The 19,888-nt window shown below is 36.6% G+C and overlaps 1 protein-coding gene across 2 annotated transcripts in view; it reads right to left on the minus strand.

The window, feature by feature from the left end:
• Positions 1-18,832, minus strand: part of BABAM2 (BRISC and BRCA1 A complex member 2) — a 179,235-nt gene extending 160,403 nt beyond the window's left edge. Inside the window, exons 1-2 of one of the 2 annotated variants that reach the window (XM_075706893.1) lie at positions 18,667-18,832; positions 195-271 (exon numbers count right to left, since the gene is read on the minus strand). In XM_075706893.1, the coding sequence (XP_075563008.1) occupies positions 195-271; positions 18,667-18,794 (205 nt within the window). In that variant the 5' untranslated portion in view covers positions 18,795-18,832. The remainder of the gene's footprint in view (positions 1-194; positions 272-18,666) is intronic. The other variant, XM_075706892.1, reaches the window with a different exon arrangement.
• Between the last annotated feature and the right edge of the window lie 1,056 nt (positions 18,833-19,888).

Consider the following 19,888-nt stretch of genomic DNA (forward strand, 5'->3'; position numbering starts at 1 on the left):
AGGCTGTAAACTTATTGTAAAAATTAGATACTCTTACAGCTTTGTGTTCTTAAGAGTTGAAACTTTAAGAAAAAACAAACACAGGTATCTCAAAACTCATAAAATTAGTTAGACACACTGGAAAACTTAACAAGATATGGAACACTGTAACTGAAAGAAAGGCCAAGATGCAATAGCAACAGTTTTTAACTTACATTTGAGTGTTTCTCCAGCATAAGGGATATGTAGCTTAAATCGATCACAGCTAGGTCCAGGGGTCAAGGATGTACAGCTAAAAATGAAGATAAGAGAAGAACATGATAAGCAGTTGCAGATGGTAGCAGACGCTAACATTGTTCTACAGGGTACAAATGACTGACATAGTAAAGATGCTGTGAATATTAGAAATACTCATCCTTACAATTCTGGGAAAGAGGAAAAGGTGGGAAAGATGCAGGAGGCCTGCTCTCTTTTGATCAGCAGTTCTCACAACAGCATGAGAAACTTTAGTATCTGTGCCAACAATCTTCTTTCACATTTTAACACAGAAAATATACACATAAAATGCCCTGGTTTGAGAGATTTATTGGAATAATATCCATTAGTCAAAGCCATCAAACTCTCTACTTTATGTACAATTTTTCAGGTCACAATTCTCTACCTATGCCACAGTAACATGGTTACATGCTCCCTATCCCAGCCATCCAGATACCTGGGACAAATCTTAGTTTTAATACATCAACATTCAGTCATTTCTATTTTAACCTTTAATTTTTCTCTTGCAGAAAAGTCTCACAGTAAGCCTGCAGGTGAGAACGTTTCAGAATCAGGTATTTGACGTTATGACAACTGAGCATGTAAGTTCATGACCTGTGACCATTTCATATGTCCTGTTTATCCGGAACACTGCAACGGCAGTTGGGTCTCGTGGTGAGGAGCAAGCATTTTATGAACACAAATGTCACTGAAAAACTGTTTAATGTCTAGGCCAGAGAAGATCAAGTTTTTCACACCTAAGTCATGTATGAAAATGTTTGCCTAACAAAGAACCAAATATCTCAGCTGCAAAAGGAGAAACAGTGACACAAGTTTTTTTCACTGGCAGGAACAGTCCCTGGAGCTCTCACCACTGTGGGCTGGTGGGCATATGACAGGTCTCAGTAGCAAAAATACTGGAAGCCCTTAGCAGTTCATTGCTTTCCATATCTAGGGATTCAGATAACCCAGAGGTCTTCTTGCCATCTTAGTATCATTGAGAATTGTTTTCAGCCCCAGCACGAAGAGCTACGCTTGTAGCAAGCTACTTAAAGCTCAAAGCTAAAGATCAACTCTAGAAAAACAGTGAAAAGAAGGTAGACAAAGGTAAAATAACTTGCCTAAGTTCATATATCAGATCACTGGTAGAGCTCTAATACAATTCACTGACAATATAATGAAACAAAAGACATATTTACTGGGCCATACACACAGCCAGAAGCAAAAAGATGGGTAGGCCAGGAAGTACAAGAATTCTGACCCTACCTTATCAGATACAACAGAGTAACTCCTGCAGCTCTATCTGTCTTACCGCAGAAGAGGCATCAGGGCAAATAGGGCAATGTTAATTCTCACTAACACTCAAAATGCTTCAGAGAGTCATTTCTCTCAGGTGCAGGCTCTACAGTCTCTTTTCTCTTTACACTTGCAAGTTAAGGAAACCACGTGCACTAGCCTCAGATTGTTTTTATTCAGTGAGATACATTTACTACTTAATCAAATCTGTGCCCACACGTAGCTTTATCAAAAAGAAGCAACCACAGAACTACAGATCAATCAATTTGAATGAAGTTTCCACAAACATATCAGAAAACATAAGCAAACCAGTTGTGTGCGCCTAGAATGTAACACAGATACAATTAACAGCCGACATTGATTCAACAAGAATACACTACATTTTTTTCCAGTATCATTACAGAAATTAGATAACTGTTTTTGCAAATAAAAGGGAAGCAACAGATGTCCTGTCTTCACTTTAGAAAGGTTTTTGCAATGTCTTGAGAGAGCACCATGCAAAACAAACTATAGAAACATAATTTAGATACAACTACTATCAGATGTGAGCAGGGCTGACTGGAAAGCAAGTTTCAGAAAAGATTAGTTCTCATCTTGCTTCATCCAGGAAGAACACACTGACTGGGTTCTCTTCTGGTAGAATACTACTTTGCATTTCATTGAAAGACTGATGATGGAAAAGAGATGATGTTTATTAAACCTGCCAATGATGCTAACATGAAAGTGAATGCAGCATACTGGATGACAGCACCAGAGCTGAAAAATGTTTTGATTTAATGGTCTGGACTACTTCTTTTTTAGTTACATCTAGGTAGGGCTTAGCAAGGACAGTAAGCCTCACCACCCTCACTGGGAGTAAAATCAGTTTGAGAATATGAAAGATTGTAGCTCCAGTGCAACAGAAACAAAAGAATATAATTTATTCAAAGATGCGGGTTCTTTAGTAGGTGAGAACAACAAAACAGAGTGCCCATTGTTAGGGTGTTTTAATGGCTGGGAATGAATTTTAACAGCTATAGGTATGAGAGCATTATTACCTACTTTAAAGTAATTTCTAAGGCTTACATCACATAAGGCCAGTTCTAGGAAGTATACAAAAAAACCCTAACACACAAAAAATCCTTTGCAAGTTCCAAAATATCTCTGCAACATCAGTTAATATTTAATGGAAGCTTCTTTTGAAGTATCACAGGTTACAGTCTGAGGCAATTTTTTCAAATACCATCAAAATAACATTGTTGTTAGCTTTTCAACAGACACAAAAATTTCTGATCCTGCAAATACCCTACAATCTTTTCTTTTAGCACAATAGGCCATTTGGATATACTTAGAGAAAGTAAAATATTCTTTAACATTAAAATAAAAGCCTCATTTAATGGTAAATGTCCCTAAAAGCAACACTAAGTATTTTTCCTATATTATTATACTCCACTAGAGATGTTTTTAATTTTATTGGTCTAGAAGTGATGGAAAGTGACAGCATTCACAGTTTGTCTGTCTTTTTTTTTTTTTTTTTTCCAAATTACTCTGGCTAGGCTGTGCAAGAGACTTCAATAACCGCAATAGGCTGAGCAACCAAGCAAAAATCTTACATACGTCCATTTGAAAGGAGGCAGTTACTTTTCAGTAAAAACAGTAAAAGAACAAAACTCCTAAGGCAAATCAAAACTTTGGTAAATCTAGCAGTCTATGTGTGACCTTATTTCAACAGAAAGCCACAGATAATGGCCTGGCTATGGACATCTTCTCCTGCTTGAATTCCCTTAACACATAGAACTGCTCATAATTACAAATGTGCCCAGCCCAGAAGCTTGGCCTCTATCCTGTTCAAAATGTAAGATTTTACATTTGCTGATCCTTTTACTTAATGTGGTCCACATGAAAGTCACACTGAAAAGGAATGACTTGTAACAAGATCTTTTAAAGATTATTTGTTGTCCTGTCTTCACAGGGAATTGACAGATAGAACACTAATATCTGGTGTTGAAAATTAATTTCAGAAGCTGACTCCATCTCATGATGAATAGATGTGCTACCTCCCTCTTTATTCACTGAAAAATATTACGCTGGTTTGCATATCTTCATCTAAATAGTCAATATTTTACATAGGAAAGCCATGGAAGCAAGAATTAATGCTCTGATGCTCAGAGCAGTGATATGAATTAGTCTTCATAAGATGATTAATGCTATATCATGAGATATAGCAACAAAACGAGATATAGCAACAAAATCACAACAAAAACCACAAAGGTTTCCCTCCTAAAATATCAAAGAATCAGCAACTTGACAAGTTTCGGGGACAAAGGAATACGCTTGAATGTATTGCTTAAAACCATGCTGCCCTATTCAAAGGAGCTGTGCTGAGACCTCTAGTTGGAATCTGGTAGATGGAACCAAATATACAAGAAACCCCACCTGCTGAGAAAGAGAAGAGTTTGTATTCAGCTTTTAGCTAAGTTGCTTGAGCAAACACAGCAGATGAAACTTGATTTGAGGTACATTACATCCTTATAAAATACGTATTGCAAGTAGGAGACAAGTAGAACATTCCCCTACTGAGTGATGCATCTTGCAGTTGGGAGGATTGTCTGTGACCTCTTATGAAAAGGTTTCTTTCACAGTAAATAAAACACACATGAACTAAACCAGTTCTTGTTTGAAGAAAAAGTTACTATCAGCACCAGATACTTAGTGTAGAAGTGCTCAGAATTCTTTACCAGCCACAAAAGGAAACAGGAAAGACTATCCAAGAGAAAAAAAGAAAGAAAAAGAAAGGAAGAGAAAGGAAAAGAAAGGAGGGAGAGAAAGGAGGGAGAGAAAGGAGGGAGAGAAAGGAGGGAGAGAAAGGAGGGAGAGAAAGGAGGGAGAGAAAGGAGGGAGAGAAAGGGAGCGAGAAAGGGAGCGAGAAAGGGAGCGAGAAAGGGAGCGAGAAAGGGAGCGAGAAAGGGAGCGAGAAAGGGAGCGAGAAAGGGAGCGAGAGGAAAGAGAGAGAGAAAGAGAGAGAGAGAAAGAGAGAGAGAGAAAGAGAGAGAGAGAGAGAGAAAGAGAGAGAGAGAAAGAGAGAGAGAAAGAGAGAGAAAGAGAGAGGAAGAGAGAGAAAGAGAGAGAAAGAGAGAGAAAGAGAGAGAAAGAGAGAGAAAGAGAGAGAAAGAGAGAGATAAAAAGAGAGATAAAAAGAGAGATAAAAAGAGAGATAAAAAGAGAGAGAAAGAGAAAGAGAGAAGAGAGAAAGAGAGAAAGAGAAAGAGAGAAAGAGAAAGAGAGAAAGAGAAAGAGAGAAAAGAGAAAGAGAGAGAGAGAGAGAGAAATCAGAAGTCACTCAGTTTTGCTGCTTGGAACAAAGCATCATCCTATAATGACAGGTATAGTAGAAGGTATTTTTCTGCAAAATCAGTACTTCTTCCCAGAGTATTCTAAAAGCATCTAGAAAGGCAGTTCTAGCTGAGCTTCACATTAAGGTTGTCTCTTATACCAATGTATTTCTAATTAACTCTATTTATAACTTCTTCTGTTTTGTTTAAGTTTAAAAAAAAAAATTCCTTTTCCTTCTGAGCCACTTTGATATTTTACAGGATTGAAGCCATGATGTTGAGGACTGTGATAGACCTAGATATCAACATGATCTTCCTATCAACCAGTTTTCTACAACCATCACTTGACAATATTCCCAAGACAAGCCGTTTTAAATTATCTGGGCTCTCGTAAAATCTTATCCAAAAAGAACTTCTGTGTCAGCTGAAGGGGTCACAACAAAAAAAGATCTCAACTGTTTATCACCTTAATCCTTAAAGTCTGGAGATGAGTGATTATTCTATCCAAAGAATTAAAAAAAAAAAAACAAACAAACAAACAACAAAACCCAAAAACCCACAAACCCAAACCTACCAACTCTGCCTCCGATACCCACCTCTTTATATCCCAAAATTCCAGCTTGAGGCTCATTTTTTATACCATCCCTAAAAATCTGCTGCTTAGAACCATATAAATCCATAGCAAACATCCAGAAATGCCAACAGAAGTACAATAGCTCTACTGAAAAATATACCACCTCTGTTTTATTTCTTCTTTTTTAATTGGTGGTAAAGGTGTATGTCCCAATATTCATGTTGGATTTATTTGATTACTATCAAATTTATCAATTAGAAAAGGTATGCAATGTGTTTATTCATTCAAGTTTTTCTTAGATCCTACAGAATCTTTACCACCTTTTCTATCTGCAGACAAGTCATCAGTGAATTTTACTGTACAATAGTAAAGAAAAATGAGACCAAGAATTTTAGTCACTGTGATTTCAACAACTTAATATAACCTAACCTGAATAGCCAGAGATACAAAAGCTTCTTTAATCTTACGATGCTTAGGCTGCTACACTTGCTGTTCTTGAGGATCAGTACTTTTTGGATAACAGACAACTTTTTTTGTTCATCAGGCTGTTGATGTAAAAGCCAAGGAAGTTTCACACAGCATTAGAGATACCCTGATGGAAAACACTGCTAAAAAACAACACACACACAAATAAAAAGAGCAACACCACAAAGGAAATTCTGACTACTGGCTATATTCCCAACCCTTCCCAGCTCTAATAAACCTAGTATATGTTTCTAATTGCTCCTATATATGTCATATAAAGATCCTGTTAAGGAAAAAGGAGGTCAAGTTCCTTTCATAATACAAGAGGCTAAAGACACGATTCAGTCAGGGATTTAGAGGCCGAAGCTTTTGTCAGCAAGAGTCAAATTTAATTCAGAGGCAAAGACAGATAAATCCCTTGTTACTAGTAAGAGGCAGAAAACTCAAAACTCCACCCAAAACTCTTATTGTGGCATCTGCTAAGAAAAACACCTTAGTGTTAAACTCCAGTAGAACAGCCTTTGTTGATGCCTTTAGATTCTTCTTTCCTCCCATTTTTGTAGATGGAAATTGCTCCAGTGTTCCTTGAAGACACAATATTTCATCCCATTTAATCAAGAATTAATTGCAGAATTCACAACAGATGTGTAAGTCATCTACAGAGGCATTAAGAACAATTAGAGTGTATAGAGGGGGGAGGAGAGTGCAAGGAAAGCCAGCAGGTAACAGGTTTTTTGCAAGGATCAGGAAACAAAAATGGTGCAAATCACATTTTAGAGAGCTGACACTGATGGTGAAAACCTGTATCATACTGCAGCTCCCTGCAACAGTGCACAAAGCTTTACAGGCTCCCAGAGGCCTGCAAATACACAAGAAGCGCTCTGAGCAGCTGCTGCTGAAAACCAACAGATCCAACCAAAATTCTGTCAATCAGGCAAAATTTGAAATGGGAGAGATAGTCTAGTCAACCAATTTTCATCTTCAGTTCCCCTTCTTTATAGAGACATATGTATTACATATATGAAAGAGAGGGACTGCCACTTAAAAGATAAAGACACACACCACTGCTTTTGGGAAATAAAAATCCAGTTAGAGTGATTGCTTCTTACACACATATTTTAATTAAAACATTAAAATCAGAAGACAAATTCATAATTATTCCAAAGAACTTTCTTATAGATAAACCCACTGTTTTCATAAAACTCATTTGTACCCTAGCTGGTTTCTTCAAACTTATTATAAAATTAAACTAAACACAAAGACTACTTTTGGTATTGCAATACAGATGAAGATGTTGGTTTTGATTCCTGTTAGTATGGATGATATTCTATAATTGCAACAGCATTTCAATCCATAGTTATCAACTGGGAAACTCCAAGGTGTCTCCAGATATGTCAACTATATTCCCAACAAAACCTTCATCTACTCTTAAGTGCTGATTTTCCTATACATACTTATTTATCTTTTCTTGTATGAAGTTCATTGTACTAACTGGAACTTTTAGAAAGGAATGGGATGCTAGGTGGAACACCTACCCTAGGAAAGCAACCCCTCACTTTCCTTCTGCACCCATAGGCAGATTTGCATTTTTTAAAAAGTAAAGTTCAAATAACTATTTAAAATTATATCAGCTGCCAGTAACCTGCTTTCACTTGAAACACTACACAAAAGTATCTAATGACTACTGTAATTAGTAAAACAAATACAGCAGCTGTATCTTCACAGAAAATGTCGATTTCCTTAACATGAGTGAGAGTTTGCCAAAGCAGATGTTGCAGGTGGGGAGAGCTCTGGGCCTGCCTCTGGAACTGCAAATCTCCTGCACATCTGCCCCGATCTTATGGCAGGTGTCCTGCAATCTCCCAAAATACGGCTGCCTCTGCTGGAGGCAGACATTCAGCCCAGCCTCTGTGGGGGAAACAGAGGAAGCACACACATATATATATATATATATATATATTTTGCAATCATCTCAGAGAACTTCTACCTTGAATGAAAGCACATACAAACCCTACATGATTGTGATTTTTTTTTTTTTTAGCATCACAAACTCCCTGTTCATTTAGCCTAGGAAGGCTGATTTTAGAACAGCTTTTTGCCAGTCACAATAGTAGGATGGGTTGGAAAGGGCCACCACAAAAAGGAATATGAACACAGAGCTGATAACCAGTACCACATCTAATATACTTGCAAGTGTACTTGAAGAAATAGCTCTGAAGAACAGACTGTCTCAAAAGTTTCCATTTGTAAAATCCCTACACTTCAGGGTGGGAGCTCATTATTATTGGGTCTCAAGGAGCTAATTATGATACAAATTAAGAAAAATAATTAACAACTGACAAAGGAAAGTTTTCAACAAAACATGCTTTACAAACATGCTTTAGAAACATCTTTTATAATCAAACTGATTACCTTTGTAAGCAAGATCTTTTATACATACAGGTAATTACCTGTAACTCCCTTTAAAAACTACACATGGTGCAAACACTCCCCAAAAGAATAAACAGAAAATGGAAATTTTAATGAAGGAGTGATTGAAAAATGAACAGAAACAAGAAAACTGCAATGGGATAACACTTGTAATGCACACTCCAGTAGACTATGTTTTGGTAAATACACTAGTGAATGCACAGTATCATAAACTACCTTTCTGTGACACATTCTGGCAAGGAAAAGGCACTACTTCATTATACTGTAAGACCAGCTGTACCCCAAATCCTTGGAACTCATAAGCAAGGTTTTAGAGAAGAGTATGAGGGAGTGGCAGATGCATCCTTTGGATTTACTTCATCTCCTTCCCCTCCTGTCAAAATCTTCTTTCATATTTTCACAACTGCCATTTAGTTATGTATTGCTTTGTAATGAGTAACCTAATAATCTCACATGTTCTACTGTTCACTAATGTGAATTCAATTTCTGAAGAAAGAAAAAAAATCAGACAAGGAACATTTTTGCTTTTAGATTACACTAAAAGAGAACCATTCTTTGCCAAGTATGAAATTACAGCCTACCACCTGGAGTTTCAGATCCTTTCTGTGTTCACAGAAAGAGCATATTCATACAGAAAGACACAAAAGCTAAGCTATTATAAACATAAGTTTTAATAAGTCATTTAGCATTGCTCCCCATACCACCTGTAGTAGCCATAAAGATTCCCAACTTATTTTCTAAGTAATTTTACACCGTAGAACTGTTTAGTTTATTGGAAAATGCAATGAATTGGTATCAGGCAAAAACCCCATAAGGACTAAAAGCATAGTCCATGTTTATATACTTTCCCCCTTTAACAAACTAACTAAACAATATTAGGAGTCATCCAGTGATCCTATGTCTTTTCACATTGTCTTTTAAAGTTTTCTTGTAACTGCAGATTTTTCAGAGCTTTCTGGTCATGGATCTCTAATTATTTGATTTCCTAATCTTATAAACTATCGGAAGAAATTTATGTTAATACAACAACCACAGATTCAGTTCTTTGGATATGAAAGTCAGACCAGGCAAGGATCACCACATTTTGAACATAACTCCATAGCTTTCAATTGCACATACATTCAAAAGGGTACTTTCAAATTGTGTATATTCATATAAAATACTACAGAACTGGGGACACAACAGAAAGCCTATGAAAAGATGACACCCGAATAAAAATATCAGTAGTTCTCCTATTTGTAGCATTATTTTAGATTAATTACAACATTAAAGATATGCAATAGACTAAAAAGACAGAAAAATCCTAATGATATACAAAACTACAACAGATCACCCTGTGGAACCACACCTGTGGAAAACAAGCCCCACGTAGCTGCATGTTACATTTTCTCCAGAAGTCTGGCTCAAGAGCCTCTCACCTCTCCTTGTCTTTCTCTAACTTCTTATTCTAACATTAATTCCCACAGTTCACAGCCACCTCAGTTGTGCTAATGCTATTTTCAAGGCTACACCATAAAGCATAAAATTAGTCATCACTCTCTCCATGGTCACATCTAACTATACCTAAAGAAAGCAGTTCCATGTACCCTCTTGGCAACAGTTAAAAAATCCTCTTCTCCTCTGCCAATACTTGTTCTTGCCCTGACAATCCAGTCCACTGTTTTCTCCCAGCACCACAGCAGGAGCTAGACCTAGCTCATCCCTTAGCAGCCTCACAGGCACAGAAGAACAAGTAGGACCTCCTGCAAGGATGAGACTACTTATGAGCAGAGTCACCATTTGGTCCCAGTGAAAAGAGAGCCCAGTCTACCCAAAGTTCTTATAACTTTGCATCCCCAACCCATCGCAATGCCTTGACCTGCCTTTATGCCACTTCCAACACCAATCTACACTGTCAAGTTCTCCTCCCTCCTGCATCTATCTAATAAAACTGAATTTTGCCTAAGTGCAACAGGTTAAAACTAAAACATCAAAAGTCACATGGAAGATATTATACCACTCGAAATCTCCAAGGAAATGATTTAAGTGTCTTCATTGCCTCTAAATTGTTTACAGTTGGCCTGAAATCATATCACTTTTATAGCATTTAAGTTATGGCTTATGACTAGATTTATGGCAGCCTGAAAAACAGGACAGATAGGCAACTATCAGTTCAAAAAATTCTCATTACAGAATTCTCAAAGAACAAGAAACACTGTATTATTCCCCCCAAGAAAAAAAAGAAAGTCCATGGCTGAAGTGCACAACAAATTGCAAACCAACTTTTACTCAAGAGACTGAAACCAACATTCTAGAAAAGGAGGTATAAAATAGAGAAAGAAATAATATAAAGTGGCAGACATTTTGAAAGGTCTCTGGTAACTATAAACAAGAATAATCCAAACAAGTTTTTCTATTGAACAAAGAACTGATCATCCAAAACAGAGCAACAGGCACTCTGTCACATTTTTGGTTGAAAAATATTATTTCAGTGATGCATAGGAATCTAGGGGGTTTTTTTTAGGAAAATATAATTTTAGAGGTTTTTATATTTGGCTTTTTTTGCCTCTTCTCCATAATGGAAATCTGCAATTTTCTTTCATTAACTCAATTTAATTTGGATTCTTTTATCTTACAATAATAAAAATACTCAGTCCTAGCGGTCTAATTTTATTCTTTCAGCCATATACCACAGATTACAAAGAAAAGAACCTGTGGCCTACACTGCAGAGTGGTTTGCCTCAGCCATACCAATTCCCTTCTCTCAGGAAACACAAAATAAATATGTTCCCTTTTATCAACTTCTACTTTTCTGTGGATTACTTAGGAGGTTTACCTCTACCTTAAGGACTGACTTCAGTATTTTCAATAAAAATATCAATTTCAAGAGCAAATGAAACTCTATTCACTTATACATACAGCTGTATTCAGATGCTCCCTTCCAGTTAGATAATAGTTGCTTCAAGGTGTGTCTACACTGTGCAGTGCAGTGCCAAGTAAAAGCCTAAGCTAAGTATATCAAGAGACAGATTTAAATAGCTCAGGAGTAGCACTGCATTGGTGTGGTTATTCTGTTTCCAGTTGAAGTTGAGGTATTAAACCTACACTGCAAATTCAGTGCTGGACAGAGTTACCCAATGGTCAGAAAAATTAATTTCTCCATCAGTCAGAAGAAAAAGCACCATGACTGATGGTTCAAGAGATCCCAAAGCATTTATAAGGGCGCATTTAAAAGGGCAGCAATAGAGAGATGTCAACCCAAGTGCCAACAAAAGAGACTCTTACAACAATGAAACTTCCCTTTGCAAAGTTTTTTACGCAGGCTTACATAGTGATCAATACATTATAAGAAAAGGCCTGTACAGTTTTTGATTTCCCACACTGTTAGAGAATGACTGTGTAGTTAGAAAGTAGTGTACAGATTCTGTTTTCAAAAATCAATGGCTTGCTTCCTTTGTTCTCACTGATTCACAGTAGTTTACAGAAGTATTCCCATTAATTTCTGTTAGCTGTAATATAAACATGGCAGGATCAGATCTTCAACACCATTGCAAGGTCAAGCCTCTGATCATCTCCTATGCTTTTAAAGCCCCTAAACTCATCAGGCAATGACTGCAACAAACAGGCTAAAACAAAAAAAATCATAATCTTTTGCTTCAGCTTCATTACAAGTGTACACAAGCTATTTCATCTTATGCCATGTATGTGTATGTGCATATGAGAGAGTCAGGCATACATGAAGCATAACTGCATATATAAGGCTGGAAGAATTTACAGACCAGTTACCCAGGAATATATTCTTCTCTACTCCACAGAAGAATAAAAAATTAAAAGCCAGTTCTTCTCAGCTTCTGGTGAAACGTAATACGCGTCCAAGATCCATGGTATGACACAGACCTGGCCAGCTTACATTAAACAAATGCTGCATCTGTGTGATGCAAGGGTTTGGTAAAGGGGGAGAAATTGGACCAGGTACCCAAGTATTAGATATTTTTTTTAGCTATCTTTACAACAAAAAATAAAGTTTTAGGAATTTTTTCTCCTGCAGTGATGCACAATGCAAAGAAATAAGACAGACATCTGTTACAATAGCAGAAAGTCCTGGACAGAGACCTACAATATATTAACGTAAACCCTGGCTTTCAAGAAGTGTTCAGCGAGTTACTAAGGTACAGACAGCCAAAACATACATTTAAATACCTTGGTAAGGTACATCTTTCCAACTGTATTTGGCACATATATTAGTACTACATCATGTGAAGTGAAGCACTCAACAAATTAGAAGAGAAACAGTTGGCACCTGTATCAAATAGTTTCTTCTCATTTTTATTAAAGCATAAAACTGGTAGACATCACATTCAGTTTTTTCAAGGTCAGACCAGAGGAAGTCACTCACTGTCCCAGTCTAAAAATACTAGCAAAGACATACTGCGCAGTACTTAAATTGAACAAATCTTAGGAAAACATATGTAGTCTTTCAAACTACAGCCTAAGTTACCGTAATTACCTAACACTACCGTTGCTTTTTAAAATCCTTTCTTTACTCATAGCACTTGAAACTGAGACACACACACTTCTTTTCTGAACAACTTCAAGCACCTTGTTTAAAATTGGTGTTAAAAAAAAAAGCCAAACTTTGTGGAGATGTATGCACTACACTTAGATCTTTATCAGACAGACATTTGGCTTTTGTTTTTTCAACATTCAGAAACAAATGCAGGAGAGAGCAATCTTGGAGACAGTCGGTCTTTTTGGACCAGAACAGAAAAATTGCTGTTTGAAGTTCCAAGTGCTGCTCCACAGTGGCAAGTCTCTCGCATTGTCCCATCAGAGCTACAGCCTGTTAAATTTTGCTTGAGTGACAACAAGCTACTAGTAATAAGATTCTTTGTAGTGAAGAACTATATTTGTTACTAGAAACTGGAATGAAACAACCTACTCTGTGCAAAAATAATAGTTTATGACTTATCCAATGTAGCAGTAAAGGACTTATAAGACCATACATCTCCTAGGAACTGCCACATCCTTTCAAGTATACGTTTTACTGACAACATAATTATTTTTTAAAACAGCTTTTCATAGCAGTTGTGTTCAGAAGAGTCAGTCATTAAACTTCATACACAAACAAAATGCATGGTAAAAAAACCCTACCTATAGATATCAATGTGAACTTTCCTCAAGTAACTGAAGTAGAATCTTTCAATTTAAATTAATCACAAGCAAAAGATCAAGCAAAAGCTTTAAAAAAACCACTACAGTATTGTAATAGTATTTCACAGTTAAAACCCAACATTATTTCATGAAATACTCATGTAAAATGCATATTTACTTTAAAAAGGGAAATGCCCAAAAGAAAAGGAAATACCAAAGCATATTGCAGTCTACTTGATAACACAAAAAAGTAAATCATCAGTGCTCACTAGGAAGCAGGGCAATAAAGTTATAAATATCTTATTACAGCTTGATAGTAAATTTGTATCTTAAAAATCTACTCCAGATAGTACTACATTCTTTTGACTATGCTTCATATAAGTTTCTTTCAGGAACATCAGTAATTGTAAACATAGCTCAGTATCAAGCGAAGAGGCAGAAATGAATAGCAAATCAGACAGGTGCAAAGAACAAAATACCAACATGGTTTACTACAAACCAGTTACATAAAAATTCCACAAATAATCTCCTCATAAATAGGGAAGAATATAACCAAACAAGTATGAAATTTAAAATTTTGTTTTGAGTGCGTATCTAAAAAAAAATAGAATTTTAATACATTCAGCTTTAAATCACTGTATTCATTTTGAAATTCTGCCTGGTGCAACACATCAAAGTAATTTAAAAAACAGTTTGTTGAGTAAGAATAGGCTTACAGCATAATTTGAAGCTCAAGCATGGGCCCTGATGAACAGCTGTAGGGAAAAAAAGAGTTCTCAAAGGCAATGACCACCACAGATATGTTTTTCACTGTTGTAACACACCATAGGAAAAGCTGCAGCCTCTTAAATAATTGGATTCTACATTATACAATAATTAAGCACCCTTCACATAGGAAAATGTACTCTACTTCTACATCTACCTAATAATCACTTTTCCCTATTCAACAGCTTTCCCATGATTATACGTATAAATGCTAAGAAAAATGCCTCAGCCACAATTCAGTTTGTTATGAGTAGATTATAATATCTAATTAAGATGGGTCATTATTTCAAAGAGACACCACTGGAGATTAACTGAATGATATAATACATGGCATTGACTCAACTGGCAGCAGTATTTTCTTTGGGTCTAGAACAAGGTAATATCCTATGCAAGAGTTAAAATGCTTTGATCCATTCTGTCATCTCAAAGAATGTCTTTATTAATGCAGTAGAGATGCTTGCCAGGGTTTTCTTATCACCAGAATCAATGCTGCTAAAGGTGCTCTATTTCAGATGTGACCTAACACTGAGGTTCTATTTTTGTTCACTGGAGAGCCCTTTTTACAAGAAAGAAGGTAATAGCTCTGCACGCTTGGCCACCTAACTTTTTATTACTATTTCTATTGAAGAGTTTCCTTCTTTCCGGTCATGCTATATGGCTGAGCTCAGTTCAGGGGTACTCACGTTTCTTTACTCACTCTGCATCAGCAGTGGCCACATAATTCCTATAAACAGGACTTGATCCTGGAGGTCCTACTCATAGATGTAAATGTATGTAAGTGTCTGATGCGACTGGTACTGTCTAATAAGTTTGTAAAACACACAGACATTATGAAACTGTAATGTATTATTATAAAACATTTACATACTCAAAGACTGCAAAACAATAGGATTTCCTTACATATTTCCCTCCCACACTTGCAAGCAAAGCAAATTAACATATCAGCATACTCCATACTTTTAATGTAACATCAGCTCTTTAATACAGTTTATAAAACACAACAATACTAAGTAGTCAATCTTAGCAAGAACAAGTGCAAAAGAAGTTCCTTACTAAAACCATCTGACAAATGGATTGACTTTTCAACTAATTAAAGGCTTAATATGTTTGCCATTTACAAATCAAAATCAACTGACATGATAGGCTATAAACCTGGAACTTGATCTTCCACTGGTGAAATAAAAGGGAAATTCCTTCCACTTTTAAGTTTAGAATGTCAAAACCAAGGCTCCAAATGGGCAAGGCCTTGGAGATATTACTATATTCAGTATGTTACCACTATTCCCTGTTAATCCCAGCTCCAGTTTCTAAAACCTCAGAAATGAGAATGGATGGATCTTCAGTTTGTACATTTTGTTTGGTTATACATTGTAAAGCACTGGTTCATCAGGGAAGCAGAGTAACTACAGTAACCCCTCATTTTCTATCAGAGTAAGTGTGGTACATGACAGTGGAGCAGCCATGCAGCTCCTCCCCTTGACCCAGAAGCTTCCAGATGCTTCTGTGTTCAAAGTTAAAGTAATCATCTCAATAGCTATTAAAGTATTTTAACATCTTAAAGGTTATAGTAAAATTGCGTTTATTTTATTCTTTAAAATCTTCCACACAACACACCAGTTGAAGCATAAAATATTTGCACTGTCTGTAATAAACTCAAGCTAGGCTATGAAAGAGATGTATTTACAGCCCCTTTCATGTCTCAATAAACATATAATCACTATTCAAAAGCAAAGTTTCTGAACTGATAGTACTTATAAATGGTCATATTCATTTGAGACCAAGAACTGCTTTTTATTTAACTTCAAACATTGAATCTAGTACCTCTTCCTCACCTTCCTGTTCCACTTTTTAACTTTTAAGACTGATTCAGCCCCACTGAAACTGAAGGGAGTTTTGCAATTAATGTCCTGAACCTCATCCCCATTACTCTAACAACTGTTCTCATTTTCCTCCTGTTTATATCCAACCTCCATGTCCTTATATTTCTGTTTCTTTGAGTATCAGCTACTTTTGCCTCTGCCTGCTATTTCCTCTGCATTGTCAATTTCTCTCTTTAAAAAAGCTTAACGAAAGTGAAAGTATACAAGGGTTTGAATAATCTCATGACGTGAGGATAGGGAAGGAGAACAGACCAATGGTTTTCAATCCAGTTTTGGACTCTCAGAGCCCTACAAAGTTTTCCTTTAGAGGCAGTATCCAGCAACAAATTTAGATCTACTGACAATACAGCCTGTGGAGTCCCAAAGGCTCCTATATCAAAGGTTAAAGACCACTGAACTAGATGTTGAGTTATGGAAGGGACTTCTCTGTAATTCTGTGATGCACCCATCTTATATTAAGTAATGTGACACTGTTTACCTGTTCAGCGACATCATAAAGCACTAAATCACAAGGAACTTTGTATTCCCACACTGATGCCTAAATTCAGTATTTTCTATTATAAATAAGCTAACATTGATTTATTTGTAACAAACAACAAAAATCTTTCCTAAAAACCCACATGCATGAAATTTACATTTCAATGACATTTTAAGCAATTGCTAATAAATCCTGTTTAGAATAATGCTTTTAAGAAACTCATTTGTACAAAAAAGCCCACCTTAAAAAACAATTCTCAACTAAATGCAGAGTCTTGGTTGTCCCAACTCCAGCTCCTAATAACCTCAAGACATAAAAAAGCCTCACTATAAAGAATGAGGTTCATTCCTATGTTCTAGAACAAGGGAAAAAAAAAAAAAAAAAAACCATTGCTAGCACTTGCATATAGCTGAGCCTATGCCTTTAAACAAGATATGGGACAAACTCTGTCAGGGGCTAGACTTGTGTTGTAGACTCCATGTTCACCACAGTTACTATACAATTTGAATCACTGGGTTTGGACGATGGTCACGGAGGCAGTTTTTAAGTTTTTAAAGACTAAACTCTTGGAAAACATTCAGGATTTATCAAAGCAAATTCAAGATCTTCTTGGTAAGATCACTGGCTGCAAACTTTAGACACTTATTAAAAATATGTCTGAAAAGAGAATCAGCTAGAAAACATCACTTTATATTATTTTAATCTATTATTTTAAAGGCAGGCAGCATAAGCATTCAGTGGGCAGAGAGCAAAACCCTTATCTACCTCCCGACAAGCTGATACCTTCACCACCAAACTACAGCTGTGTTTACTCTCTACCTTTTTTGTATTCCCTTCTCTCAGATTCAGTAAGAGAAACGTTAAGACAGCTCCAGTCTCAGCCTTCCTGGAAGACTTGTTCAAGAGAAAGCAAGGTCTAGTGTGAAATGATAGCAGCAGATGCGTAACTGTTCAGCCTGCCTCACATAACTTGCAAGCCTAAATGCCAAGCCAGACAACACTAACAACAAAGTTATAGCTTCTTAGACCTCCAAGTAAATCTGTACTCTGTCACAGCACCTTACAGGGAGGGAATGGTTCCTTTCAAACTAACCCTAGAATCCACACCTCCTTCTTGAAAAGGCACTGTAACTACCAGAAAAATACCTCCCAAACTCTCCACGAGACCATCATAAAGCAGCCTACAGAAGCATATTAAACAAAGTTTTCAGCAGAACTAAATTTTAAACTGAAGTGGTGTGTGGTGGTTCTCAAGATCTATTGGCTTATGCTATCATTCAAAATTATACACAAAGCAGTAGTTTGTACAAAAGCAGTGATTTACAGACATTAAGCTAAAGTAATTTCAGGCTCTGAACTCCAGTACCAAATGAATATCTGAATCAGGGATGCTGTTAGATGCCCAACCCTAAAAAGAATAAGGCAATTTCTGACATGTCTCATTAGAAGTATTCTTCTGTCAGCCACCTTGGGAGTCTCCCTCTCTGCACAATGCTAAACTAAACTCTACTTTTAGCATTTTACTTTCCCCATGTATTATTCACAGAGGTTACACACCGGAGTCCCTTTGTACATGTGGTTCTCAAACTTTATTACTACCTGAATACCATCGTGAACCCTTGTGGAATTAAAAACAGTAGTAGCTTGGCCTACTTCAAACACTTGGCCCTACAGCCACTTGATGTACTGATCTTGAGAGAGGTCAGATAAAGGAAAAGTTAATTTTTTCTTATTTAGCATATTCATGACTACAGGTAAGGTCACACAAATTTATCTTCAAGTTTTTAATTTACATAAAAGATCCAGTAAGCAACTGATAAACAACAGGAAAAAGTGTTTATAACTATCTCACTGCTGAAAAACAGTACTATCAAGTGGCAGCGATGAAAAGTGTTTTAACAAGATTATTATTGCCAACAGTATGACAAATTAAGTCTCCTGAACTACAAAATGGTAGTAAGATGAAAAATAATCTAGCTAGTATGTCAGCTCCAGCTATACTGGAAATGCTTAAACACAGATGAAGCTAGTAAAATTCAGTCCTGAAAAGACATCTTAACTGTGAGGGGTTGGGTATTCTTTTTGGATGATGAAGTCACTTACCCAGATTTCAAGTCTGTAATCCGTAAACAATTAGTAGCATCCAGTCCTACTTTTCCATTTCTGACCACACTGGAAATGAAGGGCGAGAGCGCTGGAGAAATTCTGTTCAAGGCAACTTCAGGTGACATTTTAGTATGTTCCTTTTTCCTTCTGTCTTGAGCTGCACAATGATAGGGGGGAAATCAAAAAATATCCTACTTATTTGATGTAAATTCACATGCACTCTGCAAACATCAAAGGAAAAAAGCTAAGCACGCAAACGATCAGGAATGTAGAGTAACTGAAGTGTACACAGGTTCATAAAGAAAAAATAAACACAGGTAATTTTCTTTCTCCTGCCTCTGCAACATTCAATGAAGCCCACTTATTCAATGTCAACATAAAAACAGACTTAGGTCCTAGGCTCCCTTAATTAAGATCTTATCCCTACGAGAAAGAAAAATAAAATTGAGGGCCATTCTGACACTTCACAGCCTAGCCCTTCTTGTGAGGAGTTCCATTAGGAGTCTATAATTGACAAGCCACATTTGTTCTGCTTCCACTGAAATCCGTGGGACTTAGGTTACTGACTGCAGTGGGATCAAGGGTTTGATTATCTCTCCATATTCTCATTTTTAATTTCTAATACCACTAGCATAACCATAATCAGTATTACTTTTACATTACTTCATTAGGTAGCTATTTACACCATTTCACAATGCCTTTTAAAGGCTAACACTGCTTTTCAGTGGTATCACCACACTCTTTGAAAGGCATCTTCACTCACAAAAAAAACCCAAAACAGATCAGGAAACTGATGTACACAGATTTTAAGCCCAGTTTTTTCAGAAGTGCTTGCAATTGTGTGACCTTCTGCTAAATCAGTTAGGCCACTAAGTTAGCACACTTTAAGAACCTGCTGCTTTTTAGCTGAAATGCAGAAACTGAGCATGCACACATTTTAACTCATTGGACCACAAAAAGGGGACAACAGACTGTGCTAGGAGAAGTGTGAGAGAAGGGTAAGTAACCTATTAAAATGCTAACTTAACATATTTGATCTTATTCCTAGGCACCGAGTTCCATCTAAGAACTAACTGAACTTCACAGTTTTAGAAAACAAAGCCGTAAATGACTCAAGGTAACATAAACATGCCACTGACAAGCTGGGCAGAAGAGCTCATACTTAAACTCTGACCATTAGAAGATATTTTTAGAAACATTCATTTAATTGAAAAACACC

Source organism: Pelecanus crispus, chromosome 3 (assembly GCF_030463565.1).
Source record: "Pelecanus crispus isolate bPelCri1 chromosome 3, bPelCri1.pri, whole genome shotgun sequence".
NCBI lineage: Eukaryota > Metazoa > Chordata > Aves > Pelecaniformes > Pelecanidae > Pelecanus > Pelecanus crispus.